The 26189-nt window shown below is 42.5% G+C and overlaps 1 protein-coding gene across 1 annotated transcript in view; it reads right to left on the bottom strand.

The window, feature by feature from the left end:
* Window positions 1–26189, bottom strand: part of Npnt (nephronectin) — a gene marked incomplete at its 5' end in the record, with an annotated part of 67316 nt that overhangs the window by 21228 nt on the left and 19899 nt on the right. Inside the window, 7 exon segments of the mRNA XM_013505415.1 lie at window positions 1801–2205; window positions 4411–4533; window positions 4975–5109; window positions 6423–6542; window positions 7862–7981; window positions 12031–12105; window positions 16471–16563. Of these exon segments, the coding sequence (XP_013360869.1) occupies window positions 1801–2205; window positions 4411–4533; window positions 4975–5109; window positions 6423–6542; window positions 7862–7981; window positions 12031–12105; window positions 16471–16563 (1071 nt within the window).

A 26189-nucleotide genomic window follows, 5' to 3' on the forward strand; every position in this document is an offset into this window, starting at 1 on the left:
AACAAAAAAACTATAAACATCAACATTTTATTCACCTAGTAAAAAATTACAGAAAATTCAATATAAAGGACACAAAGTTAGATCCTATGAAAGAGGAATGGATAAAGGAAAAGAAGAAACTGCTCATGTATAAAGAGGACATTGAGGGAGTGAATGCAAAGGTAAAATAAGCAGATTAAAACAGGACAAATGAATAAGAAATACAAATTAAAGCAACACTGAGACTCCACTTTACCCCAGAAAGAATGGCTATTATCAAGAAATCAAATAATAACAAGTGCTGGTGAGGATATAGGAAAAAAGGAACCCTTCCAATTGTTGGTAGGAATGTAAACTGGTAAATTGGTACTGGAATGGAAGTCAGTATGGAGAGTTCTCAAAAAACTAAAAACTAGAGGTTCCATTTGGCCCAGCTACTCCCTTTCTAAGTATGTTCCTGAAAGAGTTAAAGTCAGCATACCACAGTGAGCCATGCACACCCATGTTTATAGTAGCACAACTCACAACAGCTAAATCTTGGAGCAGCCTGTATGTCCATCCACAGATGCATGAATAAAGAAAATGTGGTACTTACACACAATGGAGCACTACTCTGCCATAAAGAAAGATGAGCTTGAGTCATTTGCTAGAAAAGGATGTACACTGAGACCATAATTGAAATAAATCAGACACACAAGATTAAATATCACATGGTTTCTCTTATATGAGAAAGCCAAAATATAAATAAAGAGCAAAACAAAGGATAGATAACAGGAAGCAGAGAGATGGGATTTTTCTCAAATGGGAAGGGGATCAAGAGATGGGAGGGAGGGCCCGGAAGGGAGGGAAAGAGGATGAGAAGAAGAATTCAGATGTGTCATGTGCACGTAGCAACTCCCATGATGGATGTGATCATTACGTACTATAAGCATGGACTAAGAAAAATTAAAACTAAAAAATGTAGTAAAACTGCAAACTTTGGCCTGGTAATACAAGGAGAAACTTTCTCCCTGGAACTGGTCTCTTCCAAGGGCCTCTGTCTGTTGGCAGTGCCACGCTTCAATCTTTTACCCACTCCCCTGGCTGTCTGGACGCGATGGAACTGCAGTCACGACTCACAAGGGGTACGGGGCACTGTCCCAGGTCCCCCGCCCTCCGCGGCCACCGTGCTGTTCACAGGCAGCTCGTCCCTGTGCCGTGACACCCCCTTCTCCAGGCCACGCGGTGCTGTCTCTGTGACTACACCGCCTCCTTCCTGATCCCCGTTGCCTGTTCACTCAGGAAGCCTCCCTGCAGGTTCTGTGCCCAGAACTTGAGCAGTTCCTTCTCTCTGTTCCCAGAGCGTCCTACCCAAATCTCTCTCGTGGACACAGGACCCCAGCCTCCCTGGGTGCCCGTCCTTTCCACCAGATGGGAGCCTCTTCTGCTTTACCTTTGCAAGTCCAACACTCTGGACAGGTCCTGGCCCTCTGAAGGGCACTCCACGAAGTTCACTGAATGAATGAATGGATGAACTGGTGGATTAAAAATTAAATAGCAGGGAATACAGTTAAGTTTTCCATCTCTGAGAGCTTTCATTTAAGTCCGACTATGTTAGGAGAACTCCCGTACCAGGTAAGAGCTGTGACCTACCCCATGGCCGTGTGATATTCTGCACATATTGTCTCCTATTTGCCCACTCACAGACTACTGAGCTCTCTGTAATGCTTATCAAGAAGGATCTGATTTTTTTTACCGGTCTGATCTTTGTTTAAGACATGAACCACGGGTAAAACCAGTGCAGAGGGCCCATCCCGAAGACCACACATTGCCGGGACTCACTGAACACATCTCCTCTGGGTTTCTGAGGGTCTGTCTGTATTCTGTTGTCGACTGTCCACCCGGGGGCAGAGGTGCTGATGCCTGGTGCTGAGGTTGTCGGCCTGGTTCTTGGCCATTCTGGGGTTGGCGGCGGCGGCGGCGGCGGGGGAGTTCTGTGCTCCGTTGGCAGGGGTGGCGGTGGTGGCGGAGTTGGCCGTGGTGTTGGCTTTGGCGTAGGTCTTGGCGTTGGCCTAGGGGTGGGCCTGCTGGTAAGGACAGGAGGGATATACGGTGTCCTCAGAGGCCACCTGGTACTTCCAACCTCGGGGATCCAATTACTTTGTCCTCCATCGCCCTTTACGACGGTATTGTTTCCCTTTGGTACATGAACTGGACCTGAAGGTTCGATCATAACTTTGGGAATATCTGAAAGAGTGGAAAGATTTCAATTAATATGAGATCATTTCTCTCTAAAAGTGGAACATCAGGCTGTAAAGACACATGAAAACATCTTATACCAAGTAGTCTTCTTTTCATATTTAGATTATTTCCTACAGCAAATCAAGCTGTTTTCCAAATAACAAATGTTTGATGTATCCAAAAAGAATTAGTGTCTCCACAAGGAATATGTATTACTTGGAACACAAAAAAGTTTTAGGTGTCTCACTGCCCTGAGCAGTTGAGTGTAACCTCTATTAAGTCCTTCTCATGTTCTCTTTAAAAATGAAAGTTTTAAGTATTTGCAAAGTGGTTACAAGCAAGTCGATGCAACCGTATAAGCAGAGATAGTGTGAAACACTTTCCAGTATAACTGTACAGTATCCATGTGGTGCCTCCATGCTACATGTATATAAGAAAATTGTGTTTAGAACTATCTAAATCCTAAAACTTCTCACCCACACTTCATGTAAATTCAGTTAATGTTTAAACAGTTTGACTAAATGTTCCACATATTGTGTCATAATTGGTTTTCCTTCCTGCTTACTAATTTATACAACTACTTTCTAAAAACAATTTTCAAGGGTTACAGTGACCATTTGTGGAAACTTTTCCTTGATAATATTCACCAAAAATAATCAATAACCTGCCTGGAATGGTATCCTACAGATCAGGAATGACAACTGCGTGACCCTTCAAAAACTCTTTAATCCCCTTGATTTTATGCCCCATGGTTTTCAGTAAATATTTTACTCTGGAAACTTTAAAAATTATCTAATGCTACATGAAAAGTATGCTGAATTATGGCCTCTGGTTTAAAAATGTTCATCGTGGAGAATATGCATTTTCTTCATGTTTGTCTAGGAACAGACCTATGGCTCCAAACACAGCTTACAAACTTAAAAGCAAAAGTTCTGAATGCAGAGAAAATAAACATGGGAATTACTTTTTAATGGATTTATGAGGCACGACTCAGATAAAAAAATATGGACTATTATTGTTGAATAATGAAAATCTGATGCTAATGACAAACATTTATTTCCAATCTTAACAAAATTAAATTCTCAGGGAGGATTCTAATTTTGTTTCTAGCTAAAGGGAAGCTATAGAGAGATTTTAGTGAAGGAATTTTAATGCTTATAAGATTAGAATGTATTACCAGGTTTTTAAAAATGCACGAGCAAGTGATCTTACTGTTTGTCAAAGCCCAGACTCATGTTACAGCTATGAACATAACAGCTCCTTGGCAAACCTGTTCCTTGTGCCTTCCACAACCCTGCCATTCACGGAGGATGGAACAGGAGGTAGGAGACAGGAGCGTACAGCTGCACGACTCACAACAGCTGACTCTTGGAAGCAGCCTATGTGTCCACCACAGATGAACGGAAAGGAAAACGCAGCATATACACACAGTGCGGCACCACTCTGCCACACAGAAGGATAAACTTGAGTCATCTGTAGGTGTGATGGTTTGGGTCTGGACGTCCCCTCAAAGCCTCAAGCAGTCATGCTTCTAGGACTTTATGATTGATTCCTGGGTGTGAGTGCTACAACCACCCCAGGGAGGGTAGTTTGCATACAATGTGAGGGAGGGAAAGAGGAAAAAGTTTTAGACACCTAAAACTTATTTTTGAAGAGTCACACAGTTGTCATTCCTGATCTGTTGGATTTCTTCATGGCTCCCCACTTTTTGCTCTTGTTGCTTTTGCTGTTTTCTGCCACCCTGAACTGTTGTCCTGTGCCTTGTGCCACTCTGCCTTGGAGTCAGCCGAGTACGGAGTGAAACCGCCATAAATTGTGAGTTAAATAAAGCTTTTCTTCCTTAATTCTTGCTGTCAGGTATTTTGTCTCAGCAACAGGAGAAAAGTAACTAAGACAGTAGGAAACAGATGCACCTTGAGACATAATGCCAACTGAAACAAGTCAGAGACACAAGCTTAAATATCACATGGTCTCTCTCATATGAGAAAAATGAAACATCATAGGAAACAGGGAGGTGGATCCTTGCAAATGGGATGGGGACCGAGAGATGGAGGGAGAGGAGAAGGAAGGAGGGGAGGGGAAAGGGATGAGAAAAGAACTGAGACATGTTCTGTACACACACCAGCTCCCCACCAGGAAGGTAACTGTTATGTACTGCGGAGGTATACCAATACAATTTTTTAAAGAAAAAAATTTTAAAAAGCTACTCACACACGCACTTCAGCCCGTCGCCCTGGTAACCTTCCACACACTTGCACATGTACGACCCGTGCACATTGTAGCATCGGGCAAAGCTGCTGCACTGGTGCTGCCCGAGGGCGCACTCATCTATGTCTGGGCCAGAAAGTAGGGAAGAAATGGTTTGTTTAGGAGCCAAATACGATGACACGAAAAATACAGTCTCAAAGAGAAGCGTGTGTGTGGGAGGGAGGGCATCGGGGATGGGAACCAAGACTTTCACACTAAATGACAATCCCAGCCTTTTCTTCTCTTTTTAAATTTGGAGACAGGGTCTGACTAATTTTCTAAGTTGCCCAGACTGGGTCCAAACTTTCAGTTCTCCTGTCTGAGCCTCCAGAGTGCTGAGATGACTGGAGTGTGCCTGGCTAGGATTTTTCTTTTTACAATGTGAAGGTCAATGTAAAATCAGATGATAAATGGATCCAGAGCTAGTAGTAGGTGCGCTGGGTGTGGTTGGTTTCATTTAATGCCAGTTCCCTCCCCTTCCCTGGCACGGCAGAGACCTCTCAATACCACAAGAAAAAATGACAGTACCATGACACTGGTATTTGCCTCCAATGTATATGAGGTCGAAGCCTTTGTGACACTTGCAGATGTAACTGCCAAAGGTGTTGACACACTGCCTGAATCTGGGGCAGGACACTCTTCCTGTGGCGCATTCGTCAATATCTAGAAGCACAAGATAATTGCACCTTAGGAGGGTTGAGGCGCGTTCAGACAGAGCGCGTCTGACAGGAGTCACTGACTGCAGAGGTGCCCGGCAGCCACAGCTCATCAGCAGTGGCATCCAGCTGGCGGCCCCAGGGGCAACACAAATTCCACTCTCTAAATTCCAGCTCACCTGCCTACACAGGCTGTTCCTCTGTCTACACTGCCTGCATCTGCCTGGCTGCTTGAAAGAGAGGCACAAGGCACCCCTGCCAGCCCTCTGTCCCCAGGCTCTCCATTCACCAAGTCCTTCCGTCTCTGTATGCCCATGGCTGCCACTCTGTACCAAGCCACTGGCTCTGAGCAAGGCTGCTCCAAGAGTTTTGGGCTTGGGCCTTCTGCTGCCAGTCTCACCCTCCACAGCATCCGGACTGTACGTCAGATGACTCCTTCAGCGTAGGATCAGAGCATCGCTGTGCTGGAAACTGTATACCCGGCCCACATTTTTCCTACATCCCACTCTGCCCAGGCTGAGGCTCCACCCCCCATGCTAGGCACTGAAGCTGCGGCAGCCTCTTTCCCTGGATTATCAGGCTCCCAGATCCTCCCTGGCTCCAGCCCCAGGCCTGCATCTGCTCCCGGGCCCCCCTGACTGCTCGACTTTTCTCTCTCAGCACCTCCGTTAACACTGAGAGTGCTCGACAACCACATCGGGTATTGTGTTTCTTTTGTCTTCCCACCAGAATGTCAGTTCCACGGAATCACAATCTTGCCCGCCTTGTCGCTGTCCACCCAGCACCTAGCACTGTGCCTCAACACAGGAAGCACTTACCAAGTGCCTGCTGGTTACCCGGTACCTCCGCCCATGCTCACCACACTCTTGGCACACTCAGACCTCACAACAGCTCCAGGCAGCATTCATCCCATCCTCAAGATGAGGAGGGCCACGCTCGAAGAGATGAAGTCTTCTCCTAAAGTTGCTTTTCTAGTACACGGCACAGCCAGATTTGAAACCAAGGCCCAGGCTCGCCACACCTCTCTCCTGCTGCCTCACTTTCTGGGAAGAAACCCAGCTCCCATGTGCAGCAACACGTACAAGCTGGCCCTGTCTACCTGCGCCTCACTTATTCCTTGCTCACATCCTAAAACACTGCTGCTCTCGTTTCCTCAGCTCCTGCTCCCTCCAGCCTCAGGGCGGACACAGAGAGGGGTCCTTCTCTGAGAGCTGGACCCCCTGGTGGACGCTGGAGACTGCCTCTGCTCTGTCACCCAGCACCCTCCCTGTCTTCCTGTGTGCAGAGGCTGCCGACAGAGACAAGCGGTGCCACACTCACCCACACAGGTCCTCCCATCGGGAGCCAGCCGCAGGCCCGGGGAGGGGCACTGGCATCGGACCTGTCCCTTGACGATGTCACAGCCGTACTGACAGTTTGCCATGGAGCACGTCAGGGCACCTGGAAAGAGAATGACTGTGACTCAGAGGTGGAAACCAAAACCTGGAATTGCAGTCCACTTGTCCTGAAATCAGCGACATTGAATCAACGAGGACAGAGAGGCTTCTGTGATCCAACGGTCTGAAGAAGTACAAAATGGGGGTGGGGATGGAAAGACCCCCTCTTCCACAAGGACATCTCATACATGAGCCAGCTTTGTCATCCCCATACTTTGGAAGGCTTTGTAGACAGATGTGAACTTTCCCTCACACACACTATGGAAATTTCTCCCACGGCCAAGGAAAGTGGAGAACAGAGGTATTTTCCAGATTGCTCCAGCTGAGCGTTGCTCTTAAGCCAAACATCAAAGTGACTGTCACAGCTGGAGTCACTCCAGGGAACAGCGGGACAGGGGACCCACCGCACACACGATGGCGGGATCCTAGCATCACACATCCTACCTCCTCCCGCGGAGGTCCATCTAGGCTCACACAAGGTCAATTGCAATCAGCAAACACTTCTCAAGTGCTCAAAATGTAACCTGGCTAACTGGTGATTTGGTAAAAATAAAAATCAAGTCATTAGTTGCTTAATATCAATTTGATGTTCAGTCTGCAGATAATTTCAGAGCACTGCTTTTATGAACACACCCAAGGACAGCAGGGAGACCAGCCATTTCTTTCTTACAAAGATAGATGTGAAATCCTCTTTTCTGACATTATAGCCACTTACACATGTTTAGAAAAGTCTTAGACAATTAGAAAAGTCTAAAGTCTTTAGGCTATTATAAATAATTATGAAAATTAAGTGAAAAGGTATTTATGAACGATTTATAATCACTCAGCAGACCTGATGTATGCTCAACACAGTACCCAAATCACTATTGTTCTTTTTTCTACCTGAAATAGTTCTTTTGGGCCCCATAAAAGTCAGGGATAAGAGCTTTGAGGAAAAACACTTAGGAAATGTCCTCAGTTTTATGATTCTTGTCCTAAATACTATTTCCAAATGAACACTGACATCCGTAGTAAAAGTCAGATATCTAAACTGAGCACCTCTTGGCTGCAGTGGTGCACTCCTGTGGCCCCAGCACTCTGGGAGGCTGAGCCAGGAGGACTGCATATTGGAGCCCAGTGATATAGGTCAGTGCAAAGGAAAGCCCTGGGTTCAAATCCCAGTATTGCCAAAGATAAAGCAAAATGGGCCCCTCTCTGTTTGATTTCAGCTCCTCGAAGACACACATGAACACACATGCAAGCCCCGGCAAGGAGGCCTAGAGGCCACTTCCACAAGGCATGCAAGTGACAGCACTCAGGCGACAGCTGGGATTCTTGCCATACTTGCACAGGAGCCGTCGGGCATCGGCATGTGACCACTGAGGCAGTAGCACTTGTAGCTGCCGAGCGTGTTCATGCAGCGGTGCTTGCAGGGCCGCGGCTTCAGGCCACACTCATTCAGGTCTGGAAAGAAGGCAGTAGAAGCAGAAAAGAAAGTCACCAACCTCAGCGCTTGCACAAAACATTTAAAGTTTCTTGATACTAAAACCTGAGGGAGAGAAGTAGGTGGAGATACGTAGTGCACAGGACTGTCACAGACATCAGAGATGAGTAGTCTAAATGTGGGTCCACCTGTGGCAGCCAGGAGTGGCCGTGGCTCCCGAGGGTCTGCATGAAGGATGACTGGGAAGAACCTCGTTAGAGACACATGGCTGCCTTGTCTGCCTGGGTACATGACAGGTACCCCACTCCTCACAGGCAGGGCTCTCCATCACCTCTTGGGCGTCCGACTGCCAAACAGACTTGGTGCCTTCTCTGTTTCCAGAAGACATGGCCTGAGCATATACAAAGCACACTTTACTCGGCTGAAAAGAGTATGAAGTTTAACATATCTGACTGCTTGACCTTCCCGAAGGATGAACGTGCTTTCAGAAGATAAGCATTACATGAACTACACTGATTGTTAGTGTGGCTTCTCTTATTCCTTTCGGTAGAGTCTAGACTAATCTCAGATCAAAGAAAAGCATTCAGTTTCCTACTTTATTAATATACTCAAGCCACAAGACTTTGAAAAAGAATTCCACCAGCGTATTTTCATCCTTTCAGCAGGGAAGAAGGGCATATGAAAATGCTAATGGACAGAATATAGTGGACTATCATTATGCATTTTATGTTCACTGGTTTAAATATCAAGATGAAATGAATGAATGAATCCCACGTTATGAAAGTTTTCCAAGTTGAGTACTGCCTCAAGTGAACATAAAACCCATGACATCCAAACATGGAAACAGGAATGCCCATTACATGGACTTCACTAGGAAGAAATGCAACCACATGTTTGTGTACCTAATTAGCACAATTATCTGTAAATCTATGTCACTGGATACTAAATATGCACAATATATCTAGTTAGAAAGCTGTTTTCAAGTCTAATCAAATTTAAATCTGACCCGCTCACCTATTAGGAACCTATGTGCTTCATTTAAGTAAATTACTAAGCTATTTTTAAATCATCAAATAATTATTGCAACTAAGAATATTTTCACATCTGTCTTCCCAACTTGGTTTTTTTCTATTCATAACAAAAATGTAAGCACATCCCCAGCTGTGCAATGCTGAGAAAGATCATAATAAATAAAGCAAAAATTTTGGTTCTTTCCTGCACTTTCTGCAATACTCTACTTTATTGTCTCTTGTTCGATCAAGGGTTTTCCAAACAATATTTCAAAAAAAAATTTTCCTCATAGAAGGTTCCTTGCAGATGACAGTATGAAAAGGTTGATTTATGTTTTTATTAAAACAAAATAAAAAATGAGGAGGAATGACTGAGAAAAGAATTCCTCTGTCTACATTCTTCCACCTTGCATTTGAATATTTATTGAAAATCCGAGTCAAGGAACCCTCTCTCAGCTTCTAAGAGGAGTTATCATTCCTAGTATGTTCATGCAGTTACACTTGGCTTAGATATATCTCTAATGGACACTATATTAAATAGTATTTAAATTTTAGTACACTGCAAGAAAAAAGCTTTGTTTTCAGTATTTTTTCTGCAGTAAAAACATAACAAAACAGCACTAGAAGACAAAGGTATAGGGGTACTGATAGATTTTTTTTTAAAGCATTAATTAAGGATCCTTAAGTTTATTTTTAGAGAACCGTAGAAACTCCTGTGGACTCATGATGGGATCAATCCAAGGTTCCTAGCTCCAGGAGCTCATAAACGGGGAGCATGTAAGCTGGGAAATCCACGCAGGCCATGGCCATGGACTGATGCTGAGGAGGCAGGGCAGCCCTGTAACTCCTGGCTATAGATGTTGAAGTGCATCTCCATCACTAGCAGGCTGCATGCCAAACTCATCCCTCCCTCGCCATGGGAGAGGACTGTGGGAGTAGGAATCAGGAACCAAAAGGAAGTAAAAGCCCTAAACTCATAATTCCAGAGAAGTCTGGGAATCACTCAGTGAAACAACATGGAAAAAGAAGATAACATGTAGAATTCTGTGGTAAATGAGAACTGTGTCTTGGCTAATTTACCTGTTACTCCTCTGGCACACAATACCCAAGTATGTGGAAAGCAATCTGAGAAAGATGTATTGTCACAGCTGTTGATGAACAGGGTGACATTCCCTGGCAGGTGGCTGGGTTATTATCCCCAGTGGGACCATCACTGCTTCACCTGCCCCAGGCAGATGGCTCCTAAAACTGTCACCAGGAGCCACCTCAGACATAAAGCACAGGTCCACAGGCCTCCAGGTGTATCAGTGTGGGCCATATAGCAGATTCAGCTGAGGCAGAAGCCTCAAAAGATGAAATGCTGCTGGCCTGCTGGGGAGGGTCCCCTTGCTCCTCAGTGTCCTTGAAGGTTTCTAGTCTAGAATTATGTTACCTTGTTTTTTGTATTGATCTAAAGCCTTAAAAATTGAATTAATATGTACTGCTTCCAATAACTGCTATATTGATAATTTATTGTTAATTAATATTGTTATTAGATATAATTGACAAATTAATGATATTGTTATTATTATTAGAAATTCAAAATAAAGACTACGAAAAGTCTCCTTGGTCCACACTGTCTCAGATCTTAAAAGTTGTTAAGAGAAACCAGGAAATAAAACATTAGTGTTTTTATTTAGAATTTACTTCAAGCTTGCTCTTCCTCTGAAATACAAATTATCAGGAAAATTTACAATAAAAAATGGAATGAGTTCTATCATCCACCTGTCTTACACCAAAGGACAGTTTAACAGTTAATCCACTTACATTCAAATGCTTTAAATGTGAGGTACACAATTCTCCAGGAGCATTAGCGTGAGAAGTGCATTGAAGCAGTGTGGACTGGGGAACTTGGCGGGGGAAGCGGGAGGAGAGTCAGGGGAGGAGGAGCTAGCTCCAGAAAGAGGCAAGCTGCATAGCTTTGTTACTACACTGCAGGGAAAGGGGCTCAGAGATGATCAACATGCAGACATCAAAAAGCAACTTGAAAAAAATGAGAAGAGATTTACTGAATAAGATAACCCAATGGGGTTTTCAGAATCATCTTCCATTCATTTTAATGCACTTGACTCTCCTTTGAGGCTTCAATTGGACAGTGTTTCAGGGACCTATGTTTTTAAACTTTGTCTGATGAAAGTGAAGCCACAGGCAAGCAGATGTTAATGTATTAACTTTTGGATCTTCAACTGACTAACTTATGGGAAAATATTCAAATGTGTCACATTCCTTATCAGCTGAGAAAATAATTATTTAAAAACTATCTTATTTTAGTTATTCTAGAAGAATAATAACTACTCTAGAAGTTCCTAAACCTATGAGTGGGTAAGGAACAAAATCTCTCAGAAGAACTGTAAAGTTAACTGACCACTTTACTTTTCTGCAAAGCTTTCCAGCATGGTGAAGATGTTAACAGTTTTGGTGATCCTATTTTCATACCAAGCCCAGAGGCAAACAAGGCAGGGACTATCACTCTCCCAAGACTGATTGGCTGCTGAGACCCAGACACATTAAATGACCTGCTCACAGTCACCGGAGGCAGAACTTACACTTTCTGATACTGCAAAATGCACAGTGCAAGAAAGAAGCCAGTGTGCGGGGCAATTCCTAGACAAACCTAACATTCTACGTCTTCAGGAGACAGTGGTGTTGAAGAAGACTTATTCATCCTAAAATCTACCAGGCAAGAGGCATCCAAACCCCCAATTCAGTTGCTTCCAAATTCCTAACTTGGCCTACAAAGGAAAACAAAAGCTATTTGCTATCTGGTTTTTGGAAAACATTTTAAAATCCAGGAAAGAGTAGGGAAGACAATGACACTGACACAGTATAAGGACAGTGAGGGCCCCATGCTTTGGGGCATAGAGAAGGAGGAGCAGAGGACAATTCCTGCCTTAGGCTCCAAGTGGTCAGGCCGAAGGCTGCACACTTCTGGCTGGACTCCAGCACATTCGCAAGAGGCGACACAGTGGCAGGAAGCCGTGCAAGGACAGAGCAGGCCACCTGCGACAACGTGTGCTCACCCTGTGAAGGTAAACTGGTGGCTTGATGATCCGGGGGTTGGAAAGGAGGCTGCTCACTGCCTCGGTCAACAGGAGCTGGGTAGGAGAGGTCATCATCACACCGGAAGAAGGTAACAAGAGTCAACTTTGAACTCGTGGCATTTTTAGCTCTAAAAATCTTACAAGTATATATTAAACAATTACACAAAGTTGATGGAATTTAAAAAGAACTTTTTAGATACTTCACAAAGGAACAGTTGCTGGTTCTGCCTTTTCCTTTTATTTAAATTTTGTTTTCCTAAAAACTTATATCATCTTGCTTCCCAAAGGCAATATGCATGTTATAAATTAACAATGCAGCATTCTCATACTATTTTTTAAAAACACTAAAAAAGAAATGGTTATTTTTAAAACCATGATTTTAATCATTAACAGAAGAGAGAAAACAAAAAAGTTATATAAATATGAGCACAATCAACCAACTCTGTTTAAGGGTGTTAAAGTCTTAAATTACCAAGTTAAGAACTGTTTCATGCATTGTTATGTTGGATACTAATAGTTTAAAATGTGCAGAAAGCATGTGCAAATTTATGAATTCCATGAAGATCTCATTTAAATAGTAGCACGTTAGCTCATAGAAGTTTTCATTCAGAAGTTAAGAATGTATACCCCATTTAGGTCACAATTACTTAATTAAAACATACATTGAAACTTTACACATAAAATATAGTTGCCAATATTAGCTGTTATGGTTTAGCTCTAAACTGTCCCCCAAAGTCTCATGTATTCAGAGGTGGAACCTGGTCAGAAGGGGCAGGTCACTGAAGCCATGACCTGGAAGTATCTACTCTTGTCCTTCACTCCTCTCTTCTTTCTCTGCTTCCTGCTGCCATGAGGTGAGCAGCTTTTCCTCTGCCAGACCCTTCTACTGTGCCCTTCTTGCCTTGGAGCCAGGTGACCATGGACTGAATTCCCCTGAATCATAAACCAGATTAAACTTCTTATCCTTTAAGTTGTGGGTATTGGGTATTGCATCTCAGCAACAGGAAAATTAATACCTTACCTTAAAAACATATTATAAAATGAATGAGACTCAAAGTAGAGAGTCCAAAAGTTGACCTCATACTGTTTTAACAATTGGTTAAATATCCAAATCAAATATATATTCATTTCTGGGGTGAAAATCATACTTCTCTCAAAAAGTAAGACTGTAGGGAACATTACTTTAATGTTAATGTTAAGGCACTTCAATTGATACTTAAAAAAGCAATCAACTTTCAAGTATAACCAGTACGCAAAACTTGATGTTTGGTTCTATGCTACAAAGTACTAATTCTTTTCTTGGGATGAAGAATTCAGCATATGAAACATAAACCAGGCCAAAATGTTAATAATTGAAATTTATAAATTATTTCTTCTGAAATTAAAGTACACTGTAAATTCAAAAGAATGTCTTTCATTTTTAAAAAATATGAGATGATTATCTTAATAGTATTCATTTTTGTATGGGAGGGAGAAGGGAGGTGTACAGGTACAGAGACTCAAGGAAAAGGAAAATATATGCATGAGTAAAACTGCCAGAGAATGTGAGGAGGGGGCAGGCAAACGATCAAAGCCAATGTGGTCAGAATCTAGGTTAGAATCTCACCTCCTGTGGAAGGTATCGTGGGCCTGGTACAGTAGGTTCATGATCAGTCCCAAACTATGACTTCCTCTCTGATCTTAGGTAGCAAATCCAGATAATGACTCAGGCTGGCAAGGCTGCTAAATTAATACAGCTCCAAAGCACCATTTTCCCCGCTGCTTGCTCCCAGATTGGTCCTTCTTTTTTTTTCCCCCACCCCAGGCGGCCCTTCTAACATGAGTTAAACTCCTTCATTTACTCCTGCCCTTTATCCCCACTGAGCAAGTTCCCAGGGGGCTGCCCTTTAAAGTATATGACTCAAAGCAAACTTCTTGGCCAATACTTGCCTCAGACCAAACCTACTTTTAACCAATCACTAATTTCCAGGTCTACAAAATGCTTTCAGATTTATTTCTTGACATTTCTCTCCTTGAGAAAAAAGAAATCTGCTTCACCACCCCTATGTCTGAGATGTATTTGCTGCTCTATTAAAGTGTGTGGGTCTAGACAGAAGCAATCTTAGGCACACAGCTTGCTCCCCCAACTGCTAAGGGGTCTCCGGCAGCCCTCACACTTACCCATGTCTCCCCCACAGCCGCTCTCAATCTGGCGGGCTCTTGGTCCACTGAATAAGAAACCATCTAAGCAGTGGCACCAGACAACTACATGGAACTTTTAAAATTCCCACAGCATTCAGAACCAGAATCATGATATCAATCAGTCATTTATTTAACAAATATTTACTGTTACATAGCATGTGCAAGTCACAGCTTTTAGGAGCCCAGAGATCAGAGACACAACAAAGGGTTCCTGCCGACAGCAGGAATCAGGAATGTGCCACAACTGTCTTTTCATTTGTTTTATAAAGATGGCGAAGCAAGAAATGACTAAAACACATGCGTTTACTCTAAGCTGGAGTTTTATTTTCAAGATTGGGCTTCAAGTTACATTTTCAGGGTCTGTGCTATTTTTGCAGGTGTAAAATACCATTTCACCACTATTAAAAATCTCCTCCTGAAGGAATATGGCTCTGGAAGGCAAGATTTTAATTCAGCATATTCTGTTTTTCCTTAGAAAACTAGGTATGTGTTATAGGAAAAAGTATATGGTAAACTGGCTTTCTGGAAATGAAAGATGCCCAGTGATGGAACTTTTTTCCAATAATAGTTTAAGTGTCTTTGAACGACTAAAGTTGATGCAGTGCCTGTGAATAAATTTAAAAGAACTTCTCTGCCATCTCAGAAATGGCTTCTTTTAATAGTCTTCTTTATGTAAATTCCTGGCACTTGGGCAACAAAGTTTTATAGTGTTGACACATTAATGAGACCACTGAGGTTATGGTTATCACATTAAAAGAAGAATACTCGGACTCTGAGATGAATACTGATAACTCAATAATCAGAACACAGCAGGCTGCTACTTGTGAACTCAATGGGTTGGAAAAGGAAAGTCAGATGAGGTTTTAAGAGAGTCAGGAAAGATAATAAGAACACCACTTATTCCAAAAAGACTACCCACATGTGTCTGGTAAATTCCAAGTATCATAAGATAGAAAGGGAGCCTTGGGAAAATCAGTTACCAATCAGATGCTGATCGTCTGAGAATGCACTTTAGGACAACAGCTTCTCCTACCACTGGGACAGGTCACATTTTACTAGACTGGATTTTATCACATACACTTTTCATCATCCGTGTTCTGGAGAATTGCAAAAACTGTGACCATAATTCGTGGCTTAGAAGACAGCCTTCAAGGAGTATCTGGAATAAATGTCAGATACTGACACGTGTCAGCAACATGACTTGTGTATCAGATGAAGTCAGTCAAATAGGTATGGGATAGTTTGACATGACATAGTTATTTCACATTTAAAATTAGAGGGAGTAGAGTATTACTGTAAGAACTAAGAGCAAGTACATTGCCTTTTTCTCTTGTTAGTAAAATCTAGCCCAAACTTTTCCTTAATTCTAGCTTTTTAATTGCTAATAGTTGCAAATTTTACCTAAAATTAACTAAGTAGACAAGCCTGGTGCAAATTTTTGGGAAGAGTCTGAAGATCACATATCCTGTGATACAGCAGCTATTATCATCCAAAACTAACATGGCGGAAACAATATGGATTACAGAAACAACAGCTCAACATAACATACTAACTTTTTTAACCAATGATTCCTGTGAACTTGGGTAAGCCATGTAATACCCTCTGAGTTTCAGTCTCTTCAAATAAGAAGTGGAATAAATATTATTTATACCTTTACTATGATAAATAGCACTCCATCTCCTAGTGTTCTTGTAAGGGTAAAAACAGATTTTAAATATACAAATTCTATTTATTATGGCATACTGTATTAGGATATTTGTGTTTATAAGCAACTGATGCTGATAGTTTAAATCCCTTCGTAAATTGATCACCATCTTCCTGAAAGGCATATTCTCTTCCAGCGCAAAGTTGAAGGGAGGTTTAAACACATAATCAAAGGACTCAGAGTTGGAAGCGACCTCCAAACTTCAAGTCTGACGTCCCACCTGGCTTTGAAGACTAACGAGGACTAGCTGGAGTGTGAGGACGCTCATGGTGTGTGCAAGGCCTCCCTCCACTCAGCTAATGGAAGAACAAAATGTTACTCTTCTACATTATTGACAGTGATTCTCTCTTCAAACTGCATTTTAATTATCACCAGAGAATAAAAAAATAAGGGGACTGAATTAGTTTAATTGTCCTTTGAGGAAAAAAATATTGTAAGATTCATCATTATTCTTTAATCCATCAGCAAAATGGCAGCTCACACATTTGGGAAGATGTCTATGGAAACTAGTTTGGGGGAGTGGCTGCCCCTACCTTGATTGCAGGTTTTCCCGACATATCCAGCATGACACTTGCACTTGTTTGGGCCGACACATTCGCCATGCTTGCACTGTGGGTGGCATACAGCTGTGAAAAGACAGAACTGTGTGTTATTTCTAGATCAGCTGCACAACAACCATATAGCACTATGTAATGGACCAGTTTGGTAATGAAAAAAAAAAAAAAGAATTTAAAGTGGCAGAAAGAAACAAAATCATTGTTTTCTGTAGACACAGTACACACTTACAGGTCATATATGTATGTGTGTGCATATGCGTGTTTGTATTACTTAGGGCTGGAAAATTTTCTCAACTTGAGGTCAAGACTCAATAAAGTCATAATGATATTTGTCTATAATAATAATGCACATCAGTAATTTCACATGTATTCTCTTAAAGATACTTCCAAAAAGTAGTTCTTAGTCCAAAGATACTGGGTATATATAAAGTCCAGATGAATTAAATAACAAAATACTTATTTTATCAGAAATGATCATCTAAGTATGAAATGATTCAAAGTGAAACACAATCTAAAACAACATTTTGATACTCGAGTTTAAGGCTAGCACCGGCATCCTAGTCTTTCTCATCCCTGAGATACATTATAATTGCTCTTCAATCCGTAACAACAGACAGGGAGGACCAAGCTCACAATTTAATCTTAACTCTCTTCCATCAGCTTTGCTCCACTTCCCCCAAGATCTCCAAATGCCGTAAATCACCACTCAAGTCTTTCCCCAGTGTGAGTGGAACTCACTCTGGTCATGCCTGCAGTTCTCAGCTGGGGCTCTTCTGTCTGTCAGACACACGTGGCAATGTCCTGAGCCCCTCTGGCTGATACATGTGCAGGAATACTACTGGCTCCAGGTGGACAGAGAACAGGGGTGCTGCTAAACATCCTAAACACATACTTCCCGCTCAAAAATACCATGGCACCAAGACTGAGACAGCTTGCTCCACGCTGCACCCAGCATGTTCATGATACTAGGCCACATACCACGCCAGACCAAAGATAAGTGTGCAGTACTGTTCCTGGTTTCAGGGGACCTAGTGTCTAGGAAAAACACTCATGTGTTTGTCACTCAAGGTAAGATTTATGACTGAGCAAAGCAGGTGACAGACATAGGAAATGTGAGGAAACCATCACACAAGCAAATACATTCAGACATACAGAAGACCTCACAAGGATTGTGTTCGATCTTGAAGCATGTGGACAGAAGGGGATGAAGGGGTCGTACAGCAAACAGACCAAGATGAGTCAGAGGTTACTCAGGACTTCTGTCACTAGCAAGATGGTAGACGCTAGAGAAGAGAAGCAGTCACACACGAGCGATGTCACACGGAGTTTCCTAAATCTCACTGCAGAATATACACTTTACACATGGGGAAGGGGACATTTCCAGAAGTTCACCAATAGGAGACCGTGGACACGAATGAAAGTGCCAGGAGCATGGGCAGGGTGTCACATGTGGGATGCACTGGGAGGTGTGCAGAGGCAGAGGAAGCACTTGGCACCCCAGTACGACCGCGCAGGCACAGCATGTGCCGTGGACGGAATACACAGTGCCCAGGAACTGCTGATGAAAGATGGGCCGGCCTTGAAGAGGAGCAGTCACAGTGATCCTGTGACCCAGGGGAGCAGTCACAGTGATCCTGAGGTCTGCAGCCCCCAACACCTGTTCTTCCCCAGAAGCCCATCTTGTCGGCCCTTCTGGGTCTGCTCCCAGCTTCCTGGCCGACCCTCAAACACCACTTCCTTTAAAGCTGCAAATGTGTGCGCCTGTCCTCTGGGTTGTCACCCACATTCCCTGCCTCCCCTCACCAGCCCTGCCCCTGTCTGGCTTCCACATGGCTTCTTCGCTAATTTTAGGTTTATTAGCCGTTGTCCCACTGCCACTCCCTTGACAGTGCTGCTCAGGATGCATTTACTTCAAAAGCTTGCTGAGAGAGCAGAGTAAGTGAGAGACCAACGGACCTATGAAATCCCTACAGTCTGACTTTAGATGTGGCATTAAATTCCAAGGGAGACAATTTTGTTGAGATTTGTGAGAAGGAATGTTCTAGAAGGACCTTCTAATTATAGCCTCAGTGAATTATACACATGGTAAACATGTACGTCATACACAGTGTTAAAAATGAGTCCCAGAAACTAGCCATTCTATAATTTCCAGGATTCACCACCAAGAAATCCAAGTTTGAAAAACAGAAATTTAATCTTTACAAAAAAGATAATCCATAAATCTTAATACTTACATAAGAATACAACCTGAAAAATCAAGTATCACAGAGACACCCAGAATGTCATATTAAAAAATATTAAACATCTCAAAATCATTATAAGTCAAGGTAAAAGCCCCCTGGAATAACTGGAATTTGAAAATATCGCTAAGAACATGACAAAGTAGTTCAGAAAGTGCCATTCAAGACCATGAAGAAGGATTTCAGCAAAGTTTCTTGTATAGAGAGAATAGGGAGTTTCAAAATAAAAAAATAAGTATTCGCTGTGTTTTCCTTTAAAAGAAAAGCATGAAGTTTATTTAAGGAGCGAACATTTCGAGGAACAGTTAAATGGGGGCCCTGGGGCGTGTTGCCTTTTGACCCCTGGCCAGCTGCTCAGCCACCCGTGTTTAGGGCTCAGGTGCTCTCTAGGAACAAAGGGCTTTTGTACTCCTCCTCCCTTTTTATATGTGTGTTCTGTCTTGGGCGCATCAAATGCACACATTCCAGGAGGTCAAGACTGTTAATGTTTCTTCCACATCTAGGGGGGCAGGATGTTAAGCAAACTGTAACTGCACTTCTGCCTGAGAGGTAACTCCTTCAGGGACCACGCACAGCTGTCAGGTTAGCCTGCAGCTGCGGAAAGTGATAGGAGAGTCCTCATGCCCAATCAGTCCATGCCCTTCTACCTAGAGGGAGGAAACACTGAAGATTTTTCACAAAAGGACTTTCTCCTATTACCCTGTTGGCCCTTGGTCTGGGCTAGAGTTCCATAAATAGGTATGGGACATCTGTGGTATAGGATGCATTATTCTAGATACACGTGAGGCAACAGGAGGGTCCCAGGGAGTATGTGACTTGTTTCCGCTGCAACCAGGGCTATGACAGAGTGGTAGCAGAACACAGGGGCATGGGTGACACTGTAACAGCAGGTCCTGGAGAGGCTCAGGTGTGAAAGAGGCAGCTGAGACCTCAGACGACAGCTTTCAGCAACTAAGCCCTGCTGTGGAGTTAACCAGCGAGGTGAAACACCCTCACGGGTCGGGGTGTAAAGTGTTGAACAAAGCAGATGCAATAAAAGACAAGCTCAGAATGGTGACACAAGCCAGCTGGAGTCTTTGGATTCTTTCCAGTTTCTACCTTTCCTTTCCCTTCTGTTTTAACATAGACGAGTTCTTGTATTTTTATTCTTATCGTTTTGAGTGGGCGATGAGTTATACTTCCTATCCTCCTTGGCAACTGACACAGCCAATGACTAAACTCTGGTGGGGATGGATGGGGAAGCAGAGGTCACAGGAGGGGCACTTTGGGGTGCTATTTAACAGGGGTATGGGTGTATAGGCAGAGGTCACAGGAGGGGGGCCCTAGGGCCCTCACCCCTGCTACATAGGGGTGAGGAGCTGATACTATGTCTGCCTCTGTGTTTTTGCCTGGAACATGGAAGTCTTGGTTGAACTGCAGTGGGCTTTAATGACCCTGAGGTGATCCTGTGAATGGAAAGAAAACAGAGGTGATAATACGAACCCCAAATTCTTTGTGTAACTGTTACTTCTGGTCAAAGAAATGACTGTCCTTGACCAGCCTGGGGAATCTGGACTTAACACATTTATTATCAAGCCAGCAAAGGATATGCACTTAGGAGAGAGGTGTTATGGGTAGATCCTAGTAGAGAAATAAAACACATCAAGTTTATTTTGTAATTGGAGTACCTTATACTCAAGGAAGAAGAATAACTTCCTTTCTATATCAAAGTAATTAGTTTGGAAAGTGCATAGCTATTTTAAAACTAGAGAAAAATGACTCCCAACAACTTTTAGGCAAACTAGCGCATCTTTCAGTCACTCTGATTATAAGGTGGGTCTTAGGGGCCAGCAAAAACCAACCTTTACAACATATGTCTGCAAAGAGCAGCACATCCACCTACCCCCTAAAAGAAAAAAGGATAAATGATTCACTTTCACTTAGCAATGATCTTCTAACCCATGGGAAGTAAGTGACACACCAGACTCAGGGGATCCCCTGCCCGTTGAGGGACAGGCCGGTCAGACAGGGCAGTGTTGCTTCTCTGAGCCACCTATGGATTGGAACAGGCAGTCTGGACCATATTCTGTGGTGCGCTGTCCCTGGCACCCCATCGGGTTAACCAGCTCCATTAATAAGGGACAGGTAAGGACCACATATATGAACCTTTTCCCCCTAAAGCAGCCACCAGAATTAAGCCCAAAGAGACAAATCACACTCAAAATTTACTCAGTAACATTCCTGTAGCCTAATCTCCAAACATGCCCCTAAAATAACCTCTAAGTCATTGTTTTCACTAGAAAAAGAAACAAGTCTCAACTGGCAAAGCAAACATAGCTTTGTGATGTCACGTGTCCAGCCCTTCTGTTTGACAGCAACATGAAATTTTCCTCTTAAAAACACATCTTACTGCTGGCAAGGCTGCCGGGCACAAAAGAATCCTTTTTGATCATGGAAGACAATATAAACTAGTACAACCACTGTGGAAATCAGAATGGAGACCTCTCAAAAAATTAAAACTAGAAATTCCATTTGACCTAGCTATGCTCTTTCTAGGTATCTCCCTGCAAAAGTCAAAGGCATCATATCACAGTGATCCATGCACACCTACATTTGCAGTAGCACAATTCAGGATAGCTAAATCTTGGAAGCAGCCTGTACGTCCATCCACAGATGAATGGATGAAGAAAATGTGGTATTTACACACCCAATAGAGAACTACACTGCCATAAATATAAACGAGTTATTTGTAGGAAAATGAACGCACCTTAAGACATAAGTGAGATGAATCAGACACACAGGGTTAAATATTGTATGGTTTCTTGTATAAGAGAAACCCAAACTATAAACAAAGAGTAAAATAAAAGATAGACGTAGGAAGTAGGGAAAGATCTTTCTCAAATGGGAAGATGACTGAGAAATGAAAGGGTAGGGGCTGCGGGGAGGCGGGAAGGGGATAAGAAAGCAATGAAGACGTGTGGTATCCAGGTACCCGCTCCACACTAGGAATGTAAACATTATGAGCTGCAAACATGCACCAAGGAAAAAAACATACACACAGGCATCATAACTGACACAACGGTTCTGAGGGCTGGACCCAATTTCCTAACTCTGACATAAGTAGTGATATCACGCTAAGTCAGGGGGAGTTAAACTCCTGCAGCAGTTCTCTAATGTTCCAAATGTAAGCTAACACACTGTGAGTCAAGCACAGTGCCACAATCTGAAGATAAGGGCCTGCTGAGATGTCCCAGAAATCCACAAGGGAAAGCGAGCCCAACCTCTGGTGGTATCAGCAATCTGAGAACGCTGTTGGTCATGGGGGTCACAACGCCCCAAGACTGCTATGAGCCATCTGTAAAGTTTGCAATCTACAGCACATCGCTATTCAGAAATAGCACCACTAAGATCAGAAGGAAGAACCCTGCCCTGCAGGTTATCGCAATCAGAGAGGTGACAAAGAAATAGCCCAGGGAGGGCGGAAGGAGGAGCAGCCATACAACTGGGGCAGTCAGTGTGCTCATTATGTGAAAGAGCTCCCCCAAATTCAGATCTGCATGAGGTCTACCCTGAAGACAAGAATGAAGCCTGGCTTTTTCAAGAGCAACTGGCCTTGGATGAGGGAAGGTTACTAAAACCAGCATGAAATAACCTGCTGCTACATGAATAGAACCTGGAAGGAATGTGGGAATTTCACAGGATTCCCTGGAAGGCCCTGTGACATCACAAGTCAGTTCCAAAGCAAACCCAGAGGAGAAAACCATGGAACACAAGGTCTCCGGAGGAAAACAGTGCTCAGTGTTCCCAACCCCTGCACCGGAGTGTCAGTACTCTGACACTCAAGTCTAAGTTCCTTTTACAGGAGATCTAAGCAGAAGTGCCTCTGACTGTCATAACTGAAAATGGTTATCTACAGAATGCTCTTGTGAATACAGAGCTCAAAGCCATTTTATGAGACTGGCTGGATTTATCCTCATGAGATGCCTCTTGAGCCACATAAGGCAGGAGAGAAGCAGGTGTCACCTTCACTTTCCCGGCACACGTGGGAAAACACAGAAGGTTAAGTGAGTTGACCAATTTCTGTAAGAACTTTCTAACCCAGGTCCGTGCTCATCCCACGAATTCCACTGGTATCAGAAAAATAACAGAAAGGTCAGCAGCTTGAGAGGATTTGGAAGGGAGGGAGGCTATAGTGAAAGGGATAAGGGGTGGCATAAGGTATTTAAGTAACTTTTCTCTTCTGGAAAGTTAACTTTCTGTAATTAAGAATATAATCTATAGTTCAAAACAAAACAAAAGTAATCCTGCCACATTTTAGAATAAAATGCTCTCTTTATTACTTACTGTGTATAGATGCTGGATTCTGACCTATTAATAAAATATAGACCTATTATCGCTTTTGAACCATTGCTACACCTAGGGTTTGTTTCTCTTCTGTGGGCAAAATTTAACATTACGATAACTAAGAATTTAACTAATCACAAACTGTAGTCAAATGTCCACGGCAATTTACAGCATGAAGTTAAAATAAGGGTTTCTGCTCCATGCAATGTTGTTTCCCAATAATTTATTTTTATCTTTGGGAACATCCAATCTAGACTAATCTCTCAAACATATATTCCATGTCTCGCTAATGTTTAATTCCTACTGTACCCCCAGAAGTAAGAGTGGCTGCAGTGGCCTCTTGGCTTCTCAAGACAACTTTTGAAATCATTATCAAAGCCCTTGCCCTCTCCAGGTAAAGGCCTTCCTCTGGACACTGTGATTGTTTTCAGCTTACTTGAAATTTTAAGGTTTTTTCCTGTTTTCACTGTGATAGAATAATGCCAAATTAGATTTTAAGAATACATACAAAAGTATTACTAGTATTCACTTGGGAAGCAACTAAGGATTTTGGCTTTTGTAAGTAGGGTACCAGGAGCAACAGGCACCCCTGGTCCCCAGATCTTTGTTCCTAAATATCATTCCTCAAAAAGAGGAAAGAGGGCTGGGCAGGAAGGCAGGGGTAATTTACTATGGCACAAAGCAAGGAAATATTTAAAGAATGGGGGAGATACGGCTCAGCTGGGAGAGTTCCCACTGGCCAGATCTGGGATCAAGAAGAAAGACGACAGTCATGGATGATAGCTGGAAAACAGAATCATTATTAGAATAATGAAATATTAGAATATTAGAATAACAGAAAGTTATTCTAAAAAAATGAGAGGACTGAGCTCCTCTTTCCAGAAGAATGCCAGCTAACATGTAAACGAAATGCTAGTTTGGGAAATACGATTTTACAACCACCACTGAAAGTAATCTGAGGAAAGATCATCCACCGATGTTAACCTTTCACCGGGTAAAGCTTTATTGGGAAACAAGATATTCGGTCTTAATATCAGATTACTTACTAACTACTAAAGGAAAAGGTGATGACATCACTTTAACCTCATGATCAAATTTTGCTTCCCCAGTATCATCCTGCTACCACATGCAATGGCAAAATCATAACACATCATCACATATGTGACACTACTATGAAAACAACCCTTACTGAATGATTCAGAAGGTGTGGTTGACAACTTTAGGTTGTGAAGCATTCTACCAAGCAAATGAATTGGATGGCTCAAAAATGTTATGTCAAGGAGAAAAAAAAATTGATAGAACTACTCTAGATTAAAGGATATTAAAGAGGAATCTCAAAAAAAAATTCACAAAACACATTATTGAGACAATGGGGGCATCTAACTGTGGACTGTTTGCTATACAATATTACTGTATCTGTATTAATTTCTTAAGTACAATAATGATTTGTGGTTTGTGAAGAATGCTGACCTATTTAGGCAAGAAGTGCCATTGTGTCTATGGGTTGCTTTCAAATGGGAGGAGAGAAGAATGGAGGAGGAGGAGTGTCAACAATCAGAGATGCATCCCCAGGGATGCATTCACAGTTCCTATTTTTTTTAACTATAGGTTTTGAATTTTTCAAATAAAAAAATGAGAAAAATGTAAAAACAGGAATATAGTAACATGAACAACCTACAAACCTAAATGGACAGATTCCTAAATACACATGAATTACGAAGCTGAATCAAGAAGATGTAAAAATTCTTTTTATTTATTCTTTTTTTTTTTTTTGGTTTTTTGAGACTGGTCTCACTATGTAGTTCAGGCTGGCTTTGAACTCACTATGTAGCCCAGGCTGGCCTCAAACTCCCAGCGATTCTCCTGCCTCAGCCTTCCAAGTGCTAGAATTACAAGTGTGTGCCACCATGCCCAGCTGTAAAGATTCAAAATAACTCAGTATCAGTCAATAAAATTGGAGATATAATTTAAAAATTACCAACAAAGAAAAGCCCAGGTCCTGATGGATTCACTACTGAATTTTACAAGAAATTTCAAGAAGATCTAATGCCATTATTCCTCAAACTCTTTAACGAAATTGAACGGAAAGCAGTACTCCCAAAATCATTCCTGGAAGCAAGTATTACTCTGATACTAAAACCAGAGAAGGATTCAATCAAAAAAGAGAACTTCGGAGCAACTTCCCTAATGAACACAGATGTAAACATCCTCAATTGGATACTGGCAAACAGAACACAGCAAATCATCAAGAAGATTATACACCATCACCAAGTAGGAATCATCACCAAGGATGCAGAGATGGTTCAACATATGCAAATCAATGCATATAATACGCAATATTAACAGATTCAAGGACAAAAACCACATGATCATTTCAGTAGACACAGAAAAAACATTTGACAAAGTCCAGCACCCATTCAGGATAAAAAACCCTACAGAAAATTGGAATAGATGGTCTTTATCTTAATCTCATAAAAGCCATCAATGACAAACCAACAGCCAACATCATACTAAGTGGTCATTTTTCAATGCACTTTAGAGAAGAGGTGAAACATGGTGCTGGGGTGGGGCTGCTGGGTCCCAGCCCTGCCCCTCAGGAAACGTGTGACCCCCACTGATTCCCCAGCTTTGCTCTGTTCTCAAGGGACGTCAGTGAGTGAACCATGGGAACTTGCCGGAGTTGCCACCTTTCTACTTAACAAATACTAACCCACCTGATTCATCTAGAATTACTCACAGGTTTATTGAGAAGACTGAGTGAGAAAACCCAAAGGAAGCGATTAAAACAATGCCCATCTCAACATGAGTGCTCGTACTGAGATAATGGTGAGGTTATGGCAAGTGTGAGAGGGACAACCAGGAGGGAAAGCGCAGTGTCTACAACACTGCAGAAGGGCTGGACATAAAAGGGAACACCACACCAGAGGGGGCAGCGATGAGTCACACAGGTTTGGTAATGTCAGAAAAGGCTATGTAAAGGAAGGTCTCTGATGTTTTAGATAAGAATTCAAAAAAAAGAAAAAGACTTCAAAGGGATATAACAAAACACACTACTGTCTGTCTTTTAGTTTAAAATGATCATGTCTGTTTTTTTTTAACGATATGACCCTCTCACTTTGAGCTGGTTTACTA

Source organism: Chinchilla lanigera, unplaced genomic scaffold (assembly GCF_000276665.1).
Source record: "Chinchilla lanigera isolate Chin_1 unplaced genomic scaffold, ChiLan1.0 scaffold00095, whole genome shotgun sequence".
Lineage (NCBI taxonomy): Eukaryota > Metazoa > Chordata > Mammalia > Rodentia > Chinchillidae > Chinchilla > Chinchilla lanigera.